Source organism: Sardina pilchardus, chromosome 9, assembly GCF_963854185.1.
Source record: "Sardina pilchardus chromosome 9, fSarPil1.1, whole genome shotgun sequence".
Lineage (NCBI taxonomy): Eukaryota > Metazoa > Chordata > Actinopteri > Clupeiformes > Clupeidae > Sardina > Sardina pilchardus.
This window is the reverse complement of record NC_085002.1, coordinates 30145073-30163639: the sequence shown is the minus strand read 5'-3', so window position 1 is coordinate 30163639 and position 18567 is coordinate 30145073. Positions and strand designations below refer to the sequence as shown.

The 18567-nt window shown below is 47.2% G+C and overlaps 1 protein-coding gene across 1 annotated transcript; it reads right to left on the bottom strand.

The window, feature by feature from the left end:
• Positions 1-441: 441 nt before the first annotated feature.
• On the bottom strand, positions 442-17900 carry LOC134091924 (ubiquinol-cytochrome-c reductase complex assembly factor 1). The gene is made up of 9 exons (XM_062544662.1): positions 17676-17900; positions 16978-17073; positions 16072-16179; positions 14991-15063; positions 13902-13959; positions 12345-12453; positions 6488-6565; positions 4544-4657; positions 442-1229 (listed from the first exon to the last, which is right to left on the bottom strand). The coding sequence occupies exons 1-9, from the start codon at positions 17748-17750 to the stop codon at positions 1095-1097; spliced, it is 846 nt and encodes a 281-aa protein (XP_062400646.1). The 5' UTR covers positions 17751-17900; the 3' UTR covers positions 442-1094.
• Between the last annotated feature and the right edge of the window lie 667 nt (positions 17901-18567).

Genomic DNA, 18567 nt, shown 5'->3' with positions numbered 1-18567 from the left:
TTCTATACTTGCTGCTTTATTGCTTACACCAGCGTAACCAGAAGAACCAGAATTAAACTCTTAACTAAAACTAAAATTTGTGCATTGAAGTCTTACCAGATTCTTTCTGAAGTGCAGCAAATACTTGTACCTAGTAAAGGAAGGTTTTAAATGCAGTTGTTTACTCAACTCCAAAGAACATACACACTCCTAGGGTTTTGGTGACTCAGAAACGTTTGTCAACGTTTGCCTCCGGGCCCAACCTGCAGGACAAATTCAAATTTGCTAACAGGTTTGTCTGGGTTCACCCAGGCTTGTTGCTTCCCTCAACCGAAGCCACACATTTTATATCTTATATCTATAGCTTGTGTTACAGGCTGCCAATTCTGAGAGAAAGTAGGATGCTTGTGGAACACAGCCGAGGCCGAGGTTGAAAACAGATTCACTGAGCCGAAACAGAAGTACACAACCAGAGAACATCTTTATTCGAGTTAAAACCGAAAGCCCCATTGTTGAACACTATCTGTGACAGCAAGGACATTTCCCATAATGCAGTGAGAGGGGGAGGAAGACGGAATCGATGCACCCGAACAAAACAGGACATGTGAGAGATTCTTTAAGGGCTAAACAGAACTCTTATAAATATGGCATCGGGAAAAGAAGAGAGACATATAAATACAGAGCATCCTTCTCTGATCTAGAAAAGGACAGTGCAAAACATACATACACAGTTCCGGTAAGAGATCCTCCACACTCTCAACACTTATGGGAGTCCTGTGTTTACACGCGTTCTCTGACAGATTGCTTAATGGGGCTACAAATTGAGTTGTCAAGAGTAGAGAGATAGACAGACAGAGAGAGAGAGAGGGAGAGAATGAGTTATGAAGAGAGAGAGATGAAGAGAGAGAGAATGAAATGAAAGATAGTGTGAGTGTTTGTATGCGTGTGCATGTATGTATGTATGTTTCTTGATGCCTGATGGCCATCTTGTCTATAGTCTCCAGAGAGAAAAAGAGAAGGGGGGGGGGGGACTTCATGGGACTGTGAGTGGAGAGAGAGAGAGAGAGAGAGAGAGAGAGAGAGAGAGAGAGAGGGGAGGAGGAGGAGGTGGGGCTTCAGAGGCCGGTGTCATTGTAGGTGGGCGAGGAGACCTTCAGGATGCTCTGAGCATTCTCCTCCGTCAGGGGGCGCCACTTGACCTCTCCTGTCAGCAGCAGGTCCTCGCCGTCCAGCGCATCAATGAACTGCATCTGTGGGGACACACAGCGCTGTCGTGTCACACAAACAGCACCTCCAAAAGCTCAACACACACACACCACACACACCACACACACCACACACACCACACACACCACACACACCACACACACCACACACACCACACACACACACACACACACAAATGCAACATATATCGATGCCAGTTCTCCCTTTGTTCAGTGTAAGATTGTAAATGGGTCACTGAGGGTTTTTATAAACACACACTTCCCGACATTTTTAAAAGGTTTGTTGAACTAGTGAAGCACTCTACTTGTTCCAACAGCCATTCAGAGACTTTCACTACGACCCTATAAAGAGCTAGAGCTTCCTCTTGAAGAGTCTGGGACTGAAAAAGAACCTTATTCACGCATGCTATGGAACCAGGAAGACAAAAAAACAAAAACAAAAAAAACAAACAGGTGTACAGAGGTAACCAAATAAATATGTTTATCTGGCCAACATGGCTCATTGAAACATATGACCTCTAACGTTGACGTATCAATATACGTTTTTATTTAAGATTTTAAACGTTTAACGGGGAGGCAGTATAACGGGGCACTAATGTCAGAACGCAGTGGGAGACCTGCAGCTGGCCTCTCCGTTTTACGCGCTGCACCTGTGATAAGAACAGAGCGCGGCCTTAAACACGAGAAGAAAAACAGGCTACACCTTCGCCCTTCCTTTCACTTCTCACAGAGACCACCGCTCTCTCTGTTCCTCCGCGGCCGCTCTTTACCGTTGCCGCCCGACTCAAGCGCGCACGCGGCGTCTTCTTAAGCGGCTGTGATGTTTGTTTACTTGTTTGTGGGTTTGTCGGCTTGTTTGTTTGTTTGACAGTAACATTGGGGAACTGGCCTTCTTCTGTGGTTCATGAAGTCTCGTCACTGTTTGTAATGGATGGCGTAATGGCTGGGTGGTGGTGATGGTGGTTGATGAGTGTGTGTGTGTGTGTGTGTGTGTGTGTGTGTGTGTGTGTGTGTGTGTGGGGGGGGGGGGGTTGCTCATACACAGCTGGTTGGAGCCTGTGATCCCACCGCACTTCCCAGAGCCCCTATTTACACACACACACACACACACACACACACACACACACACACCTATGACTACTACTACTATTACTACAACGCCCACACAATCTCGCCAGCACACACAAACTTCTACATGTGCTCACACACCACACATACATACACTACTACTAGAACTACAAAACACACACACGCACACACAAAGCACCACAAACTACTACACACACACACTCACACACTCACACTGCCTGAGCTCACCTCCTGAAGCCTGGTCAGTGGTGGCAGGCGGTGATGGAGGACGGCCCTAATGAGAGAGGGCAGTGCAGCTGTCCCATGACGCACAGGGGCAGCCTCTCACAGGACCCTGGATCTCTCTGACGGCAACGCACTAGTGTGCCAGCGAGAGGGTGTGTGTGTGTGCGTGTATGAGTGTGTGTGTGTGTGTGTGTGTGTGTATATGAGTGTGTGTGTGTGGCCAGCGGATGGACTGAGCGTGATCACCTGAGCACTGGGCACACGTGGCGCCAGCTCTGATTGGCTACCAGCACCAGGTGATGTGCCTGCTGGAGTGGCACATGTATTGCCTTGGACCGAGAGTGAGAGTGAGTGTGTGTGTATATGTATATATATATGTATGTATGTGTATAGTGTGTCTGTGAGAGTTTGTGTATCATGAAAGAGTTATTGTGTTTGTGTGTGTAAGAGAGAGAAAGTACACATTTCTATGTATGCATGTGTGTGTGTGTGTGTGTGTGCCGGGGGGTGTAAAGGGGGGTATGTAAGAGAGAGAGAGAGAGTGTGTGAGTGTGTGTGTGTGTGTGTGTGTGTGTGTGCGTGTGCATAAAGGGGGGGTATGTAAGTGTGTGTGTGTTAAGGGGAGTATGTAAGTGTATGTGTGTGTGTGTGTGCGTGTGCGTGTAAAGGGGGGTATGTAAGTGTGTGTGTGTGTGTGTGTGTGTGTGTGTGTGTGTGTAAAGGGGAGGTATGTAAGTGTGTGTGTGTATGTGTGTGTGTGTGTGTGTGTGTAAAGGGGGGGTATGTAAGTGTGTGTGTGTGTGTGTGTGTAAAGGGGGGTATGTAAGTGTGTGTGTGTGTGTGTGTAAAGGGGGGTATGTAAGTGTGTGTGTGTGTGTGTGTGTGTGTAAAGGGGGGTATGTAAGTGTGTGTGTGTGTGTGTGTAAAGGGGGGTATGGGTGCGAGCCAGTCTGTGGGAACATGTGGCGCGGAGGGCTGACAGGGCTGACGCAGTCCCGCAGGTGTGCTCACAGGCACTCGTGTTTTCAATCACACAAAGCAGGAAAATATACAAACACACGGCCAGGGAGCGAGGGAGAGAGGGAAGGAGAGAAAGAGAGAGAAAGAGGGAAAGAGGGAAGGAGGAGTGGAGGAGTAGAAAGCTGGAAAAGAGCCTGGAGCGGAGAGGGGGTGGCGGCTGAGGGGGCAGCAGCGAGCGTTCTCCTGTTACCCCTCGGGGACAAGGGGACACTGGCAAATACCCAGAATGCCCCCTGACTAACCCCCTCTCTCTGGCCTTTATCATGTGGCACCACTGACAGTCACCCAGGCTGAAGAACAACACCACATGACATGACAGAGAGACATGCCAATAAAGCAGTCAACACATCACGGCACACAGGCCGGTTTACACACACACACACACACACACACACACACACACACACACACACACACACACACACACACACACACACACACACACACACACACACACACACACACACACACACACACACACACACACACACACACACACACACACACACACACACCTATCTGTGGACTGGTATTGTGCTCTGTGTCTGTGTAGGTTTCCTTGTGTGGACATGACAGGTAGTGCAATCTGCGTAGCTGCTTGCAGTGGTTGTGCGGGCCTGCGCATATCTTAATGAGTTGGTCCAATGGGAGTGGAGAGGGGACCACACACAGGCCGCACCTGTGGCCAATGTTTCTGTAGGCAGCCGTTTCCAAATACTGCGTGTGCAGATGTCCGCAACACATGCACACACACACACGCACGCACACACACATACGTATGAACACACAGACACTAACTGGTCATTTCCTCCTATAGTATAACCTTATTGAAGAGTCACATCACCTTCACCCCCTCACTCATACACACACACACACACACACACACACACACACACACACACACACACACACACACACACACACACACACACACACACACACACACACACACACACACACACACACACACACACACACACACACACACACACACACACACTCACCTGTTTGCGGACGTATTCTACCATGATCTCGAGCTGCAGCGGGTCCTCGCACTGTCGGTTGAAGAAGTTTCTCCAGAGGGCAGCGACTAACACGGCATCGTCCGACAGGATTCCCTGCAGAGGAACACACCGCAGATCAGCTTAAAGGGAGCTCACATACTTTCACCGACGCTGCTTCAAAACTTTTCCACAACCTTTCAAGGACTCCTTAATGACATTTCCATGGCCTTTCACAACACACAGGTACACCAAATTGCACATTTCATTCCACAGGTTGGGGCTAATTATCGAATGAAAGTTCAAACCTTCCATTCGTTTTTTTTAAGAGCTTGTCAATTGAAGTGGAAACCTGCAGAAACACACCGCAGATAATCTCACAATGAAACCGTCGCTGTGGAAGAGTACAAGAGTGTTTCTTCACACAGACGAGACTTTTCCACAACTTTCAATGAACGTGATGAATTCCATGTTATTTCCAGGCCTGGAAATCGGTGATTTCGAAATTCCATGAGCGTGGGAACCCTGTGCGCGGCCTCAGACACCAGCTCTCTGCTCCTCATCACCAAACTCAAATGTAGGAGTACAAGCACTGTCTGGCTTTATCTGAATAGTCTAACAGCAGCGGTGTATTGGTGTGTGTGTGTATGTCTGTGTGTGAGGGGATGACGTTCCGAGGCTCGTGGCGGGGGGTTCATGATGAGTTTTTGAGTGTGTTAAGAGTGTTAACAGCATTCTGTGTTCCCTCTGCGGAACGGCAGTGCGAGGCAGGAGGAGCAGAGACGTCCTCTAGCCGCACAGAACGCGCGGGCTGAGCAGACCAGCAGATGGGTCCCGTCAGCGCTTGCCATCAGACATCAGAGCCTCCACGAGAGCCCGTTTGCTTTTCAACACATCAGTGCAATAGCTGGCACGTCAGGTCTCGGCGGGCTCCGCGGCCACTCAGCTGCGGCGGCTCTACGGCGGTCCCGGGAGAACGCGTAAACAGCACGGCAGCTCCAGCAGCTCCGGCCTCTCAGGCCCAGCGGCTCCGGGGCGCGCCCTCCAAACACACGGATTAAGCCTCGTACTGGACCGGGAGAAAAAGCTCCATGGAAGTCTGTCAAGACCAGGCTCATAGTATATTCTGTAAACTGTTTAATACCACGGGGCTTTGGAGGGGCTTTGATTTGCAACATTATTTGAATTTATGAGTTTGTTTGTTTATTTACGTCACCCAATGTCAAGGATACAAGGACACAAAAAGGACCATTTTCTCTCTTAGTAACCTTGCTAGACAGACACATTCAGCCCAAGGCCATCTCTAGTCTGGGGCCTTCAGGGAGACGTGCATGGCCACACAATGCTCGGTGATATACATACACAATGCTCAGTGATATACATACACAGTGTTCAGTAATATACACACACAATGCTCAGCAATATACAGTGGGGAGAAAATGTATTTGATACCACGCGTAAGTTGCCTAAAAAGAGGAATATAAAATCATCATTTGACAATTGATCTTAATGTCTTAATCAAACCGCTAAGTACACCAATTTTCTTTGTGATTGAAGAATGTATGTAATGTTTTTTTTTTTTTTTAAAGGCCAGTTATTGGCATGGTGTTTTTTCCAGTAGGCCTATTAGCCTGTTTGATGCTCATTGAGCTCAAAACAGGCTAAAAGGCCTACTGGAAAAAGCACCATGCCAATCTCTAGCTATGGTGAAGGGTATGTGATGATGTGGGGCTATTTTAATTCCAAAGGCCAAGGGAACTTTATCAGGATGCATAATATCCTGCCCCATGTATCCCCACCATAACCCACTGGCCCCACTGCTACACACTGTGGACACCATGGCCATGTGTGTGGAGCAACTAGCCTAGCAGCCAGGCCTTGTGTTTATGGCATGTCTACCCGCCTGTTCTGCTCCAGGGGGATGATTTTGTTTCTTTTTGCTCCTACCTCATCATATCCGAAAATAGCAGCGTAGAAATTCTCCGTCATGGCTCTCATAGCCTCTTTCCTGTGTACGGCATCAATCTGCAGGAGGAAGCAAACACAAAGAGCATGTTAGCAGGCAAGCCAGCAAGCTCCAGGGATGGAGGAGGGCAGGGGGGGGTGTAGACCAAAGAGATGAGAACCAGTTACTCTGCATAAGGAAGGCCAGTGGGAACAACTTTGGAGGAAAAGAGATACGATGTTTGCTTGGCCAACACACTGCATTTCTTCTTTTTTTTTTTTTTCATAAATCTCGACATTAGCCTGATGGAAGCCTGCATGCAAGTCTAAGAAGATTAGGGGAAGGGAAAAGACTTTCCCCTTGCTGTTGTGACAGCTAGGCCGGGCCAGATCTGCTTGGTGGCTCCGCAGACAAAACACAGACGTTTGACACCATTTTGAATCAACTCTCTCTCTAATTAGAGGATTAGCCTTGTTATTAGGGTCTATTATATTGGCGCCACCTTTGAATGCATGGCAGTGGAAAAATACAATGTAATGTCATGTCCGATCAAAGAATTTGGGCAAGTCTTATCTTTGTAGTCAGCTTTCCTTCACGAGACAAGGAAGTGAGAGGTGCACACAGAGTGCCAGGCTTAACTGCACCCTGCAAATGACACCACACACAAGCAGCTTACTGTGGGGATTTCAGCCATAAGAGGATGGGATGACTCTCTCTCTCTCTCCCCCCCTCTCTCTCTCTCTCTCACACACACACACACACACACACACACACACACACACACACACACACACACACACACACACAGACACACACAGACACACACAGACACACACAGACACACACAGACACACACAAACACACATATCCACTTGGATATCAATTCAAAGGCACAAACGTAAAAGTTATTACCCTTCACGACAAATCCCCCTCTAAGCTGTGACCAGACCAGGATGGAAAGAGGTGGAGTAGACGGAGAGGGGGGGGGGGGGGGCAGAGGGCCAATAAGCCCTCTCTTATTCAGGTGCTGTGGCCGGAGCAGCCGACACATAACGCAGTGGCACGGCGCGGCGCGCGCAGGACTGCAACCCTCAGGACTTTTCTCTGATTAATTTGAGGAAAATTAGCTTGTTTATTCAGAATCAGGTTTTAAGGGCGCCGACACTCATGCACAGCATGCATACAAGCACGCTCACACACAGAGACACACACACACACACACACACACACACACACACACACACACACAGGGATATTTGCACGCAGTGCAGGAGAGCACCTGTGCGTAATTAGGAACCTGTGGATAATTGTGTCCATGTGGCCCTGTGTATTTTTCCCCTTGAGCGCGTTACGGCTGACACAGCTCCTTCCACCAAAGGCAGATATTTAATACACCACACCAATCACAGGGAGGGGAGGGAGGGAGGACTGGACTGGGGTTGTTCTGGGGGAGAGGGGGGGTTCAGGGGACAGAACACTGCCCTATGGCTTGAAATCAGTGTCATATCACCGTTGGAGTGCATTCCAGTGGCTTTTCTAGCCAGACACCCACTACACACATGCGCTGCCCCACACACACACACACACTACCTGCGAAGGTCACTGTGTGTGCCTCGGCCTGCTCCGCATCAAGGAAAACGCTAGCAGGTCCACTCCGCTCCGACAAACCCATGACAAGTGTTTCCTTCTTCTTCCTTCTTTAAAGTTTGAGAGGCTGGATTTTTTTTTTTTTTTGCACAATTAGTGTGAGTAACCCAAGCAGATCTGTGACTGACCACAGCGAGGCCGCCTCGTTTCCCAGCTCTGTAATATTATGCTGCTGCTTTGCTGGGAAGCTCCTACATACCTGGCAGGAAGGGTGATTGCACAGAATTTGCCAAAGGGGCCTGGGGCCATTTCTTATGTGGTTCAAAAACAACCTCTTCACGCTTGGACATAGACAGAAATTCTTTTGGTGTGACTGAACTTTAAAAAAAAAAAAAAGACAGTCTTTTAACATTAGGTCAAAGTTTGGGTCAAGTGTACGACCAACAAAAGTATGTGCGTCAGTTTTAGACAGCAAGTGCACTGAACGATCCAGTCACTGACATGTTCACTTAAGATAATGTTCAAGACAACCTAACCAATAATTATGAACCACTCACTCCTGTTTTAGCAATGCTTCCTTGAATGATCTACACGTCTCAATGAATATTGTTCCTTCTTTCATCAAGATGCACGCTTAAATCTTGTGTCCTCTTGAGCATACTGCTGTGTAGTGTGTTGACACGAGACGAGTGCAGTAGTTCAGCTAACCACAAGCAACAGCTCCCAGACGTGCACAAAGTGAGATGAGCATTCAGAGGAGACGGTGGGCTGGTGTTGTTGGAAGCCTCCAGGTGAGCGGACTAATAAACGACTGAAGACATGCATATCGAAGAGCCTCGACTTCAGACACACACGTTTCAGTGTGTCTCCGAGCTGGAGAGCGAGGAAAAACAAACACTCAAAAAATTCCTTTTATGCTTCAATCAAAAAGTTGCGCGCCCACATCCTACGCGAGACACGGTGCCAGGGAATGCCTTGGGACACGGAAAGCCCACGCAGTGTTTGTAACGGAGTAGTGAACCATGGCGGATGTTTAAACGTGACGCTGTGTCTTGGCACTGGGCTCTGAGGGTACTGCGTATACAGACGTGGATGGATCCAGGGGTCCGTGCCAGCCTTTTCAAAATGGCCACCGTGACACCCACTGCCGCACCCACTCGTACATCAGATCCTTTCTGCGCTTGCGCGCGTGCGGTGGTTTTCAACCGAGGGGCACGCTCGTCGGGGAGGTGGGGGGGGTCACAGGAGAGATGAGGTCACCCTCGTACTGTGGTGGTGTCACCAGGGCGACTGCTGGCGCCGAGGCCACAGGGTTGCATGTTTGTGTGTGTGTGTGTGTGTGTGTGTGTGTGTGTGTGTGTGTGTAAGCGTCCGTGACTCGGCACAGGGGCCACTCCCTGCTCCTCGAGAAGCTGCCGACCAGCGTTCTGGATGAGCTCACTGCAACGGGAGCCCAGCTTGAGGATCCAGGCTGGCGCCTCACTCTCTCAGCACAGGCTACAAACCAACTCCCCCTACCAGCCAACCCACCCGCCACCCGACCCGCCAACCAGCCAAAGCGCCCCACTACTGCGGGAGGACGTCCACTGCGGAGGAGCCAGACCAAGCCCCAACACTGTGCTCCAATGGGAAGCCCAAGGCCACAGAGTACATGCGAGGTTCTCGCTCCCAGCATGTCTGCATTAAAACTACAAAATATTGACTTGGGCGAATAACGTCTCACATTGCGATGCACCATTGAAGTTCATAGTCCATGCCGACAGGTGGTCACGGGACAATTAAGTTGTTCATCTTGGAGCAATAAAATAAGCCGGAATATTTGGCAGTCAGTGATTCCCCACCATTTATTTTCTGAGTTGCACTGGTGGGCTGCCATAGCTTACTTCCTCTCCTGCTTTCCTTCCTTTGAGTATGACCGTGAATGACTGCCTCTATGGATCACAGCTGCACAGTGTTTAGTGCAGACTGCACGCTGAAATGCAATTGCGTGGCGTGACAGTGACTCAAGAGATTGAGGTTAAGTCAGCTATCGTGCAGGTAGCCAACATCAAGTCAGCTTCGGGACACAAGCTATGGTCAATGGCACGCAATTAATTAGCTTCAGACAATGCTCCGACATTGGTGCCCTTGCAACGGATTAGATGAAGGACCTGGCAGTGGTCCACACCTTAAACTGGACTTCACTCGCGGTCACACTGCAGATGACCAATTGATTTCTCACACACTCTGGACAGCGGGGATGCAGGAGCCTGTCTGTGGTATTTAGGACTGGGGATAGAACTTCGGCCTTAAGGCCAACGCCTACTGGTGGCATCTGACGCGTGTCAAGTGATGCCAACATTGGCAACTCCATTACTGTTAACAGAGTGAAGCCCACTGGAAAATTGCTCTATCTCCTGAGCGTCAAATCCATAGGTGTGAATGCCGTCGCTGGTGGCTGTTGGCCTCCAGGAACTGGCAACGGAGAGAGCGATTGAATGGCTTAGATCATGTAACCATGGCACTATTAGAAATTTTACCTACAAAAATTGTCCACTGTAGACGATCTACCATTGCCGTAAAGACCGCAAACAAATTGTCTGTTGAAACAGTTTGTTGAAACTTATGGCTACTACGGTTAAGGATTGGGTTTGGTTAAGGTGAAGTTCAGTGATTGTTCGCATTCAACTTCAAGTTCAACGGTCCATCTCAAAATAGTCTGTTGGCAGACCATCCAAATTAAGTGTTAACAAAAATGTAACTGTACAACGTCCAGTAGGTGACCAGGCGAGAGGTGTTCATCCAACTGTTCAGGCCCATGCAGGAGCAAAAGACTGACTGTAGAAAAGATGAATGGCGTAATAATCACATGCCTTACTGCAAAGTTTTTTTGTCCTTTGCGCTTGATTCAAATTGACCGACTTTTGAAGACCGGACAAAGAAAATGCTGTGCACGCCTCCTAAAAGCAGTCATTACACCATCATTTGCACCTGCCTCTGAGTTAAGGTTCAACACTCCATCACTTGGAAGACAGCCAGCGAAAATTTTGACAGCTGTCAATTGTTGAACTTGGTCACCGTGTAAACCGAGGCCAATTAAGTCAATACATTAGTTGGTGAAATCCATCAAACGGCCTGGCTCGGGTCCAGCAGTCACTTGCAAGGAAGTGCTGAGGGATTGGATTCTAAACGCCTTGTCAGCTCAAACTGGGTTGTTCTGGTTCACGGCGACGGGCGCCGGAGTTATGTAAGCAGCCGAGCGCAGTCCAGGGGGCCTATGGAGGCACATGCGTACGTCCTGTTCTGCCCCCAAAAAAACGGCAGCGGTGTGCAAACATCGTCGCCATGGGGCTGCTCGACTATGCTCCGCGCCGGCCTAAACAAACGCAACCTCTACCCGCTTGTGGTGCGAACGCATCTCACACTGTTAAAAAAGAGGGATACAAATCTCACACTACTCTTAAAAAGAAATCAGCACTGAAATCACATATTTCATGCGCTCGGGACTTTGTGTGCTCAGGACTCTCCTTGAGGCCTTTAAGTGATACTGATGTGTGTTTGTTTGATCAGCACTAGGCCTTTATTGTGGTACTGGGGTCCTGGGGCGGCCCGTAGAGAGTGACAGAGCGGTGTGAAAGACCTACGAGAGGGCAGTCAGGAGTTGAGCGCAAGCCGGGCCGATTGCAGACGAACGTGGGAGCCGCGGTGACTGTTTTCACAGCTGGGCCCAAGATTTCGCCCCCGCCCTAACTGACAGCGGCACCCCCCGAGCACTCACAACCTCAAGCGCACACACACACGCACACCTCATAGGCAAACACCTTAAGTCACACACATAAACACACACGCAAACACACACACACACACACACACACACACACACACCATGGTGGACCAAAAACCATGACACAGACTGGGTCAAACGTCTTCGGTGAGACCGAAGGAATTTGTGGTTGAGTTTGGCACGGCGCTGTTTGGGGGATGAACTATCTAAAACACCAGTAGTGCATGACGTGGCAAAGCCCCCGTGATTCACGAGAAGAGCTCCAGAGCTCCTGGAATGGTTCTCTCTGCCTTGTGTGTGTGTGTGTGTGTGTGTGTTTTTTCATTCCAAATTTTATTTTAATTCCACCCAGACACATACCTTGTTCCTCCAATAAATTCCACCCCCATCAAAAAGACAGAAAAAAAAGAAAAGAAAAAGAAAAAGAAAATATAAAAAAAGAACAGGATTCCTGGCCGGGCTTACGCCTGGCCTGCTGGAGGCCCCGAGTGCTCGGCAGAGTGACTCACCCCCATGATCTTGCTCCTCTGTTCCACATCCTCCCACATGGAATGGACGATGTAGCGACACATATACTTCCCCTCTCGGCCCTCCTGCCGCATTCGAACCAGACACATCCTGCAGGTTGGGGGGGGTGGGGTGGGGTGAATCAAACAGATGGGCAAGTTTAACGTTTAAGAAGGGCTTATGGAGTCTTACAAAGACACACTGAGGACAATCAGATACAACAATCTTTCAGACTATTTAAGGACACCTTCATAGAGCCTTTTTAATTGATACACCTAAACACCGTCTGAGACAAAAGCTTGATTTCACAAAAATCTTGTAGGGTTTTAAGCCAAAAGCTGGATTTACAGGCCAAATGTTTCAGTGTATGCAGATGGCATGGCCTAAACTATTGACACATAATATTACCAGGTCAGACTAGGGCAAATTAAAGGTTTAAAGTGGATTCCTTGAATGGGTCTTACTATAAGTGTCTTATCTTGTGTGTTCGGCTACAAGTTACTATCTATAATGAAGTGGGTGTGCGGCTATCCTGCTAATCTGCATCAGAATACACAACACACAGACCAAGAGCCAAAATCACAACCGCATGCACCAGTGCACACAAACACACACATCAACTGACATGACATTCTCTCTCTCTCTCTTTTTCTCTCCATCTCGGTCTCTCTCGCTCACACACTTGCTCACTCTCTCTCTCTCACACACACACATACACACACACACACACACACACACACACACACACACACACACACACACACACTCTCTCTCTCTCTCTCTCTCTCTCACACACACACACGTCCGCATTTTCGGAAGGGGTAGAGTGAGTTTGATTGAATCCCTAAATAAACAGAGTGGCTCATAGGAAACTGGCTTTGACTGTGAGTCGGAGGCCGGGCTGGAGGCCGTTTGATGAAGAGGGCCGTGGCAGTGCAATTTATCATCAGGACTCTCATGAGCTCACGCATTCCCCTAATGCCTCTAAAACAGCCAGCTCCTTTATGCCACATGTAACCCGAGTTACCTGGGCCTTAACATAAATTACCATATTTAAAAGCCATGACCACGGACATAAAAACTAAGGGGTTTTTAGGAGGTACTCTGTGTGTGTGTGTGTGTGTGTGTGTGTGTGTGTGTGTGTGTGCGCGTGTGTGCGTGTGTGTGTGTGTGTGAGGGTCAGGGGGGTCATATGACTGAAACAGGTCAGGCATCCGTTTCGCATTTCTGACAGTTTTAGTTCTCCTCATTTGCCTGGTTCCAGCTTCCTTTCTCATCCAGCTCCTATGGGCGGACGGATGGATGGAAGTCATCGGCGTGAGCTGAGCCTGACTGAAACAGACCAGGACACTTTTTTGAAAGCGCCAGCCGTGTTATATAACTGCTAACTTAAGATCAGGTCCTGGCACCCTCTCGTCTGTCTGATTGTGGGATGGTTGTGCGGAACTGCGCATGGGAGCTGGAGGGCCTCTGGAGCGGTGAGGCAGTCTGGGCCACTGACACCTGACCAAGGGGGGGGGGGGGGGGGGAGGAAGCGAAGTGCAGGAAGCACAACTCACCACACATGGAGCTGCGCCACCAGGAACCAGGAGTTAAGCGTGTCAGGGAGCGAGCACTCTGGAGGAGACACACAGACAGAGAGACAGAGAGAGAGAGAGAGAGGGAGAAGGGGAGGGATTGTCAGAGTATTAGATAGATACAGACAAAGAGAGAGAGAGAGAGAGAGAGAGAAAGAGAGAGAAAGGGGGAGAGATTGAGTGAGATAGATAGACAGAGAGAAAGTGCAAGAGAGGGGATTTTGTGTGTGTGTGTGTGTGTGTGTGTGTGTGAAAGAGAGAGGAAGAAAGAGGGAGGCGGTAAAGAGAGATAGAGAAAGAAAGAAAGACAGATTGTGTGTGTATGTGAGTGGAAGTGTGTGTGTGAGAAAGAGAGAAAGAAAGAGAAAGGCAGTAAAGAGAGAGAGAGAGAGAGAGAGACAACAGTGTAAGGGATATGCAGAGAGAAAGTGAGGAAAATAAGAGAGATCACATGGGGAAGGAGGAGTACCCATGGCAGAAAAAAGAGGTAAAGATAAAGAAAGAGTGGGAAAGAAAGGGTGAAAAAATAAACAAAACATTAGGGGAGAGAGAGAGAGAAAGATACAGTGGGAGAGCAAAAGAGTGAGAGAGAGAGAGAGATCAGAGAAAAAAAGAGTAAAGGGAGAGAAAGCTAAGCCTATGCAAACTTGGGCACATATTCCAAAACCGCTATTGAGTTTACACCTGTTTTTCCCCCTGCTAAAGAAAACAGCATAACCAGGCTGTAAAGTGTCACATAAATCTTTCAGGACAGGCAAGAAAAGGTCCCTTCAGGCACATTTAAGCATTTCTGTCAAAGTGAGCAGCATTTGGGAGTTTGGATCTTTTTCAAAAAATAAAAATGAGCATGACATAAGACTCATAAGTCCTTCCCTCCATATTAGTTTCAAGGACCAAAGACCCCCACCCCCCTATTTCTTCTCAATGCATCTCTTCTTGACTCTGTTCAATATTTTTGTGTGTGATCTTTAGTCTTTCTGCTTCTGGTGACTGTGGTGTTGTTACGCCAATATTCCAACACACTTGCTACAACCCCATAAAGAATGAATGGCAACAAAGAAACAGACTTACTTTCAAAAAACTCATCGTAGTTGATTCGTTCTACACAGCATGTATACATACGCAGCGCAGCAATCTTTATTTTCTACAAAGGGAAGGGAGAAGCAGAGAGGAAACAAAGACATTAAAACATTGCACACCACTAAAACTAAATATGCATGCCCTATAAACATTCACTATCAGACTGTAAAATGAATGCTAGCTACTAGTCACTATTTCAAGTCTGCCAATCAGTTGCAAGCCTGTGCCTGTAGCACGTCTCTAATCCGCTCTCACACTTGTGGGGATGCCAGCGCTCACAGTCCGACGAGTGAGTGAGTGTGTGTGTGTGTGTGTGTGTGTGTGTGTGTGTGTGTGTGTGTGTGTGTGTGTGTGTGTGTGTGTGTGTGTGTGTGTGTGTGTGTGTGTGTGTGTGTGTGTGTGTGTGTGTGTGTGTGTGTGTGTGTGTGATGGGTGAGCCTGGGTGTGGGCGTCCTATAGCATGTCTGTCCAAGCAGGTCCCTCAGAGATCCCGCTGCAGCTGCCATGTCGGGCTCACAAGGACAGCGGAAACTCAGCTGCAATCTGACCACTGGCTCCACGTGTGTGCCAGAGGGTATGCCATCATATACATACAGTATCCTGGCCTGAACTCAACACGCTCCACAGAGGGCAAATTAGAGCCCCAACAAACCCCCAAACTTTGATGGGGTCTCATAAAAACGACTGCTGGAGAACATAATCTTCCTAGGACAAATATTTCATTGATGACAACAATTAGGCCAGGCTGGCTTTTAAAAATGTCTGTGCCTCTCTATGATAAATCTCATTACAGTCAGCTTGCAAATGCTGGAATATAATGTAAGACTGCTAAACAAGCTATTCACGCTCTGTGTACCTCTGTGCAAACCTCATCTCATCGTCCTCATTAGTCTATGATATAATGTCAAGCAATATTTATGCATAAACTGAGCTATAATAGATAAACAGTATCATCTGAATGAGATAGTTCTGTGGGAAGGGGTGTGTGCGTGAGTGTGTGAGTGTTTGTGCATGTGTGCACAAATGCTCAATCTAAAGTAGTGCAGAGAGTAATTCAAAGGAGCCACTTCACCCATTTGTTGTATTTGAGGGGTCCGGTGAAACCCATGGCCTCGATGAGCTTGGTGAAGGCCCCAACTTCCTCATCTGTAGCCTGGGGGGTTTCTTTTACCGTATAAAGCTGTGGATCACACACACACAAGTATAAGCAACCTACACAAGACGTGTGCATGTGGATCACACAGACACAAGCATCAGTAACCTACACAAGATGTGTGCATGTGGGCTGGCAGCTGACTGACAAACACAGTAACAAGGACACATTGGCCCCTGCCATAAATATAACTAGACCTATATGTGTATACACTACAAGGTGTGTAGACGAGGACATGCAAACACACAGACATGCAAACACACACACACACAGGCATAGCCTTATATAAATTCCAAACAGTCGTCCAATAGTTAATGTAGCCTATTTTTAGATATCATCCTGTCCCTGGAAGCTGCAGTCTTGGACATACATTGCATGTGAGAATTGGTTTATCATGAAGTAGTAATGGAACTTAGATGACCCATAACCAATGGCCAAAGAACACTATGCCATTATAGAGGACCACAAAGCCAGTTGGGTTTAAATGCTCAGGAGGCACTAATGAGTAGTGACTGACTACATATTCAGTCCAGCTGGAATGGCCCACTAAGCATTCCACAATGATGCATCAATAGTATTGTATGCATAGCAATAATATGTGACGTTCCCCAGCTCTCTTTTAGTATTGAAGCCGTTGAGTGAAATCTTCATCAAGGGCTAAACCCCATCCCTGGTACTGTGTTTTACGATTCAAACAACAGAAAGATATAACATAAGGTATGGAACACCTCTTCACTATATAAAAGTAACAGAGAGGTGTTAAGAGAAATAGTCCTAAAAACATCTCATTTAAGACCATTCTCATAGGAGGAGTCCTTGGCATACCTGTCTACTGCTGTGCAATGTCCTGCATTGTGTCTGTGGGGAAGGGATGGTGGCTGCAACAACTAAAGCTTTGAGACAACCATCTTGTTCAACTGCCTGTAAAATATAAAAATACGCAATAAGTCAATTAGTGTATTAAGCCATGTGTTTTCATCTGACATGGTGAAGAAAAAGACAACAGCTCTACCACAGACATGGGGTGGGCATTTTTCAACTTGAAACTTTATGGAAATGTTGAGTCTTATAAATGACTATACCAAGTGCCTTTGCTCGCTGTTTGTTCTCGGTTAATTGTCTCTTCTTCCGCTAGTCACCATAAAAATATCATAATTTTATTCTCATATATTATTTCGAATATCTCAGCAATCTTGAAGGATACACTTCTGCTGGATAAAGTCTGCTGGCGTGCAGGTACGTCCTAAGACTTAAGGTAATCACTAAACCAAATAGCTAACGTTAAAGTTCCTCCACAATCAGCCAAGTTCATCCAACGTTATATGGTTAGATAGAATGGCTAAACTGTCTACGACAGCTCACTTGGATGTGTTGTTGTTTTGATTTTTACATGGTTACATTTGAAAGAAAACGCTCTTCGACCACTGACATACAATACATTATCTGATAATATTAACGCTAGCTTTCGAGCTATTAGTGTCCATGAAAATGACTTGGTGTTCTAACGCTAACGCTAACATTACCTTTCCGAGAGTGGCCTTGGATGCTGAAACGCTTAAAATGTTCCTGACGGCGGACTGTATTGGTCGCCGATACATTATCCCGCTAACAGTTACAATATTTTAATATTGCAACTTTGAAGCGGTAAACAGTTACTGTTTACACTAAATAATTGGAGCGACAGTGTTACACGTTTTGTAACACCAATATCGTCCCTCCTCTTCTCCCGCAATGTCAAAGGAATCTGCCTGTCCCACAGTATAAACGTTCCGTGCTGAAACAGTTGGCCTCAACACATTCCCAGTGTGTGCAACTTGTGAAACAGCCGGCCTGAGCAAGTCAGAGTCATGCCCGATGTAAATGTCACACACAGTGCACTGGACGTTTTAAGATGACTTGTGGAAAATAGCCTAAGGTTATGATTCACAATATCAGTTATGTTAGCAGTTAGCCCAACGTCAGTTCACCACAGATAAGGTCTAATGTTTTATCCATAGTTTATTAATAGCTCATGATTACTTATTAGGACAAACATTTGGCTTGCGTGTCCATGTATAGTGACGGTCAAGTAAGTAATCCATTTTACTTCCTCCCGTCGATAATTAGAGTGCATGAAAATGCACTCTACTGTTATGCTGTTTATTCTTATTATCGATATTATTACAGTGCATGAAAATGCACTGTACTGTTCTTCCTAGTCTTCAACTTCTTCATCTTCTTATTATTCTTCTTCTAACGCACGCAATTCAGCTTGAACCGTTTAACGTAGAAACTTCATTCAAACTGTGTTACGTAGATCTTACTTACGCGATGTGGGCTTTGTATATATCAACTTTGTAACTTTTATACTTTTTAAACTATTAGTTAAAAACTATTACAATTTCCCCCATAGACTTAACATTGCTCATTATGACA

What these genes read in the sequence shown, in the direction of transcription:
- LOC134091924 (XM_062544662.1), bottom strand. Translation starts at nt 17,750, where the DNA reads ATGTATCGGCGACCAATACAGTCCGCCGTCAGGAACATTTTAAGCGTT. An exon ending in CCAAGGCCACTCTCGGAAAG is followed by an intron (nt 17,074 to 17,675) that starts GTAATGTTAGCG and finishes TATATTTTACAG; the next exon opens with GCAGTTGAACAAGATGGTTG. An exon ending in CTACGATGAGTTTTTTGAAA is followed by an intron (nt 13,960 to 14,990) that starts GTAAGTCTGTTT and finishes TGTCTCCTCCAG; the next exon opens with AGTGCTCGCTCCCTGACACG.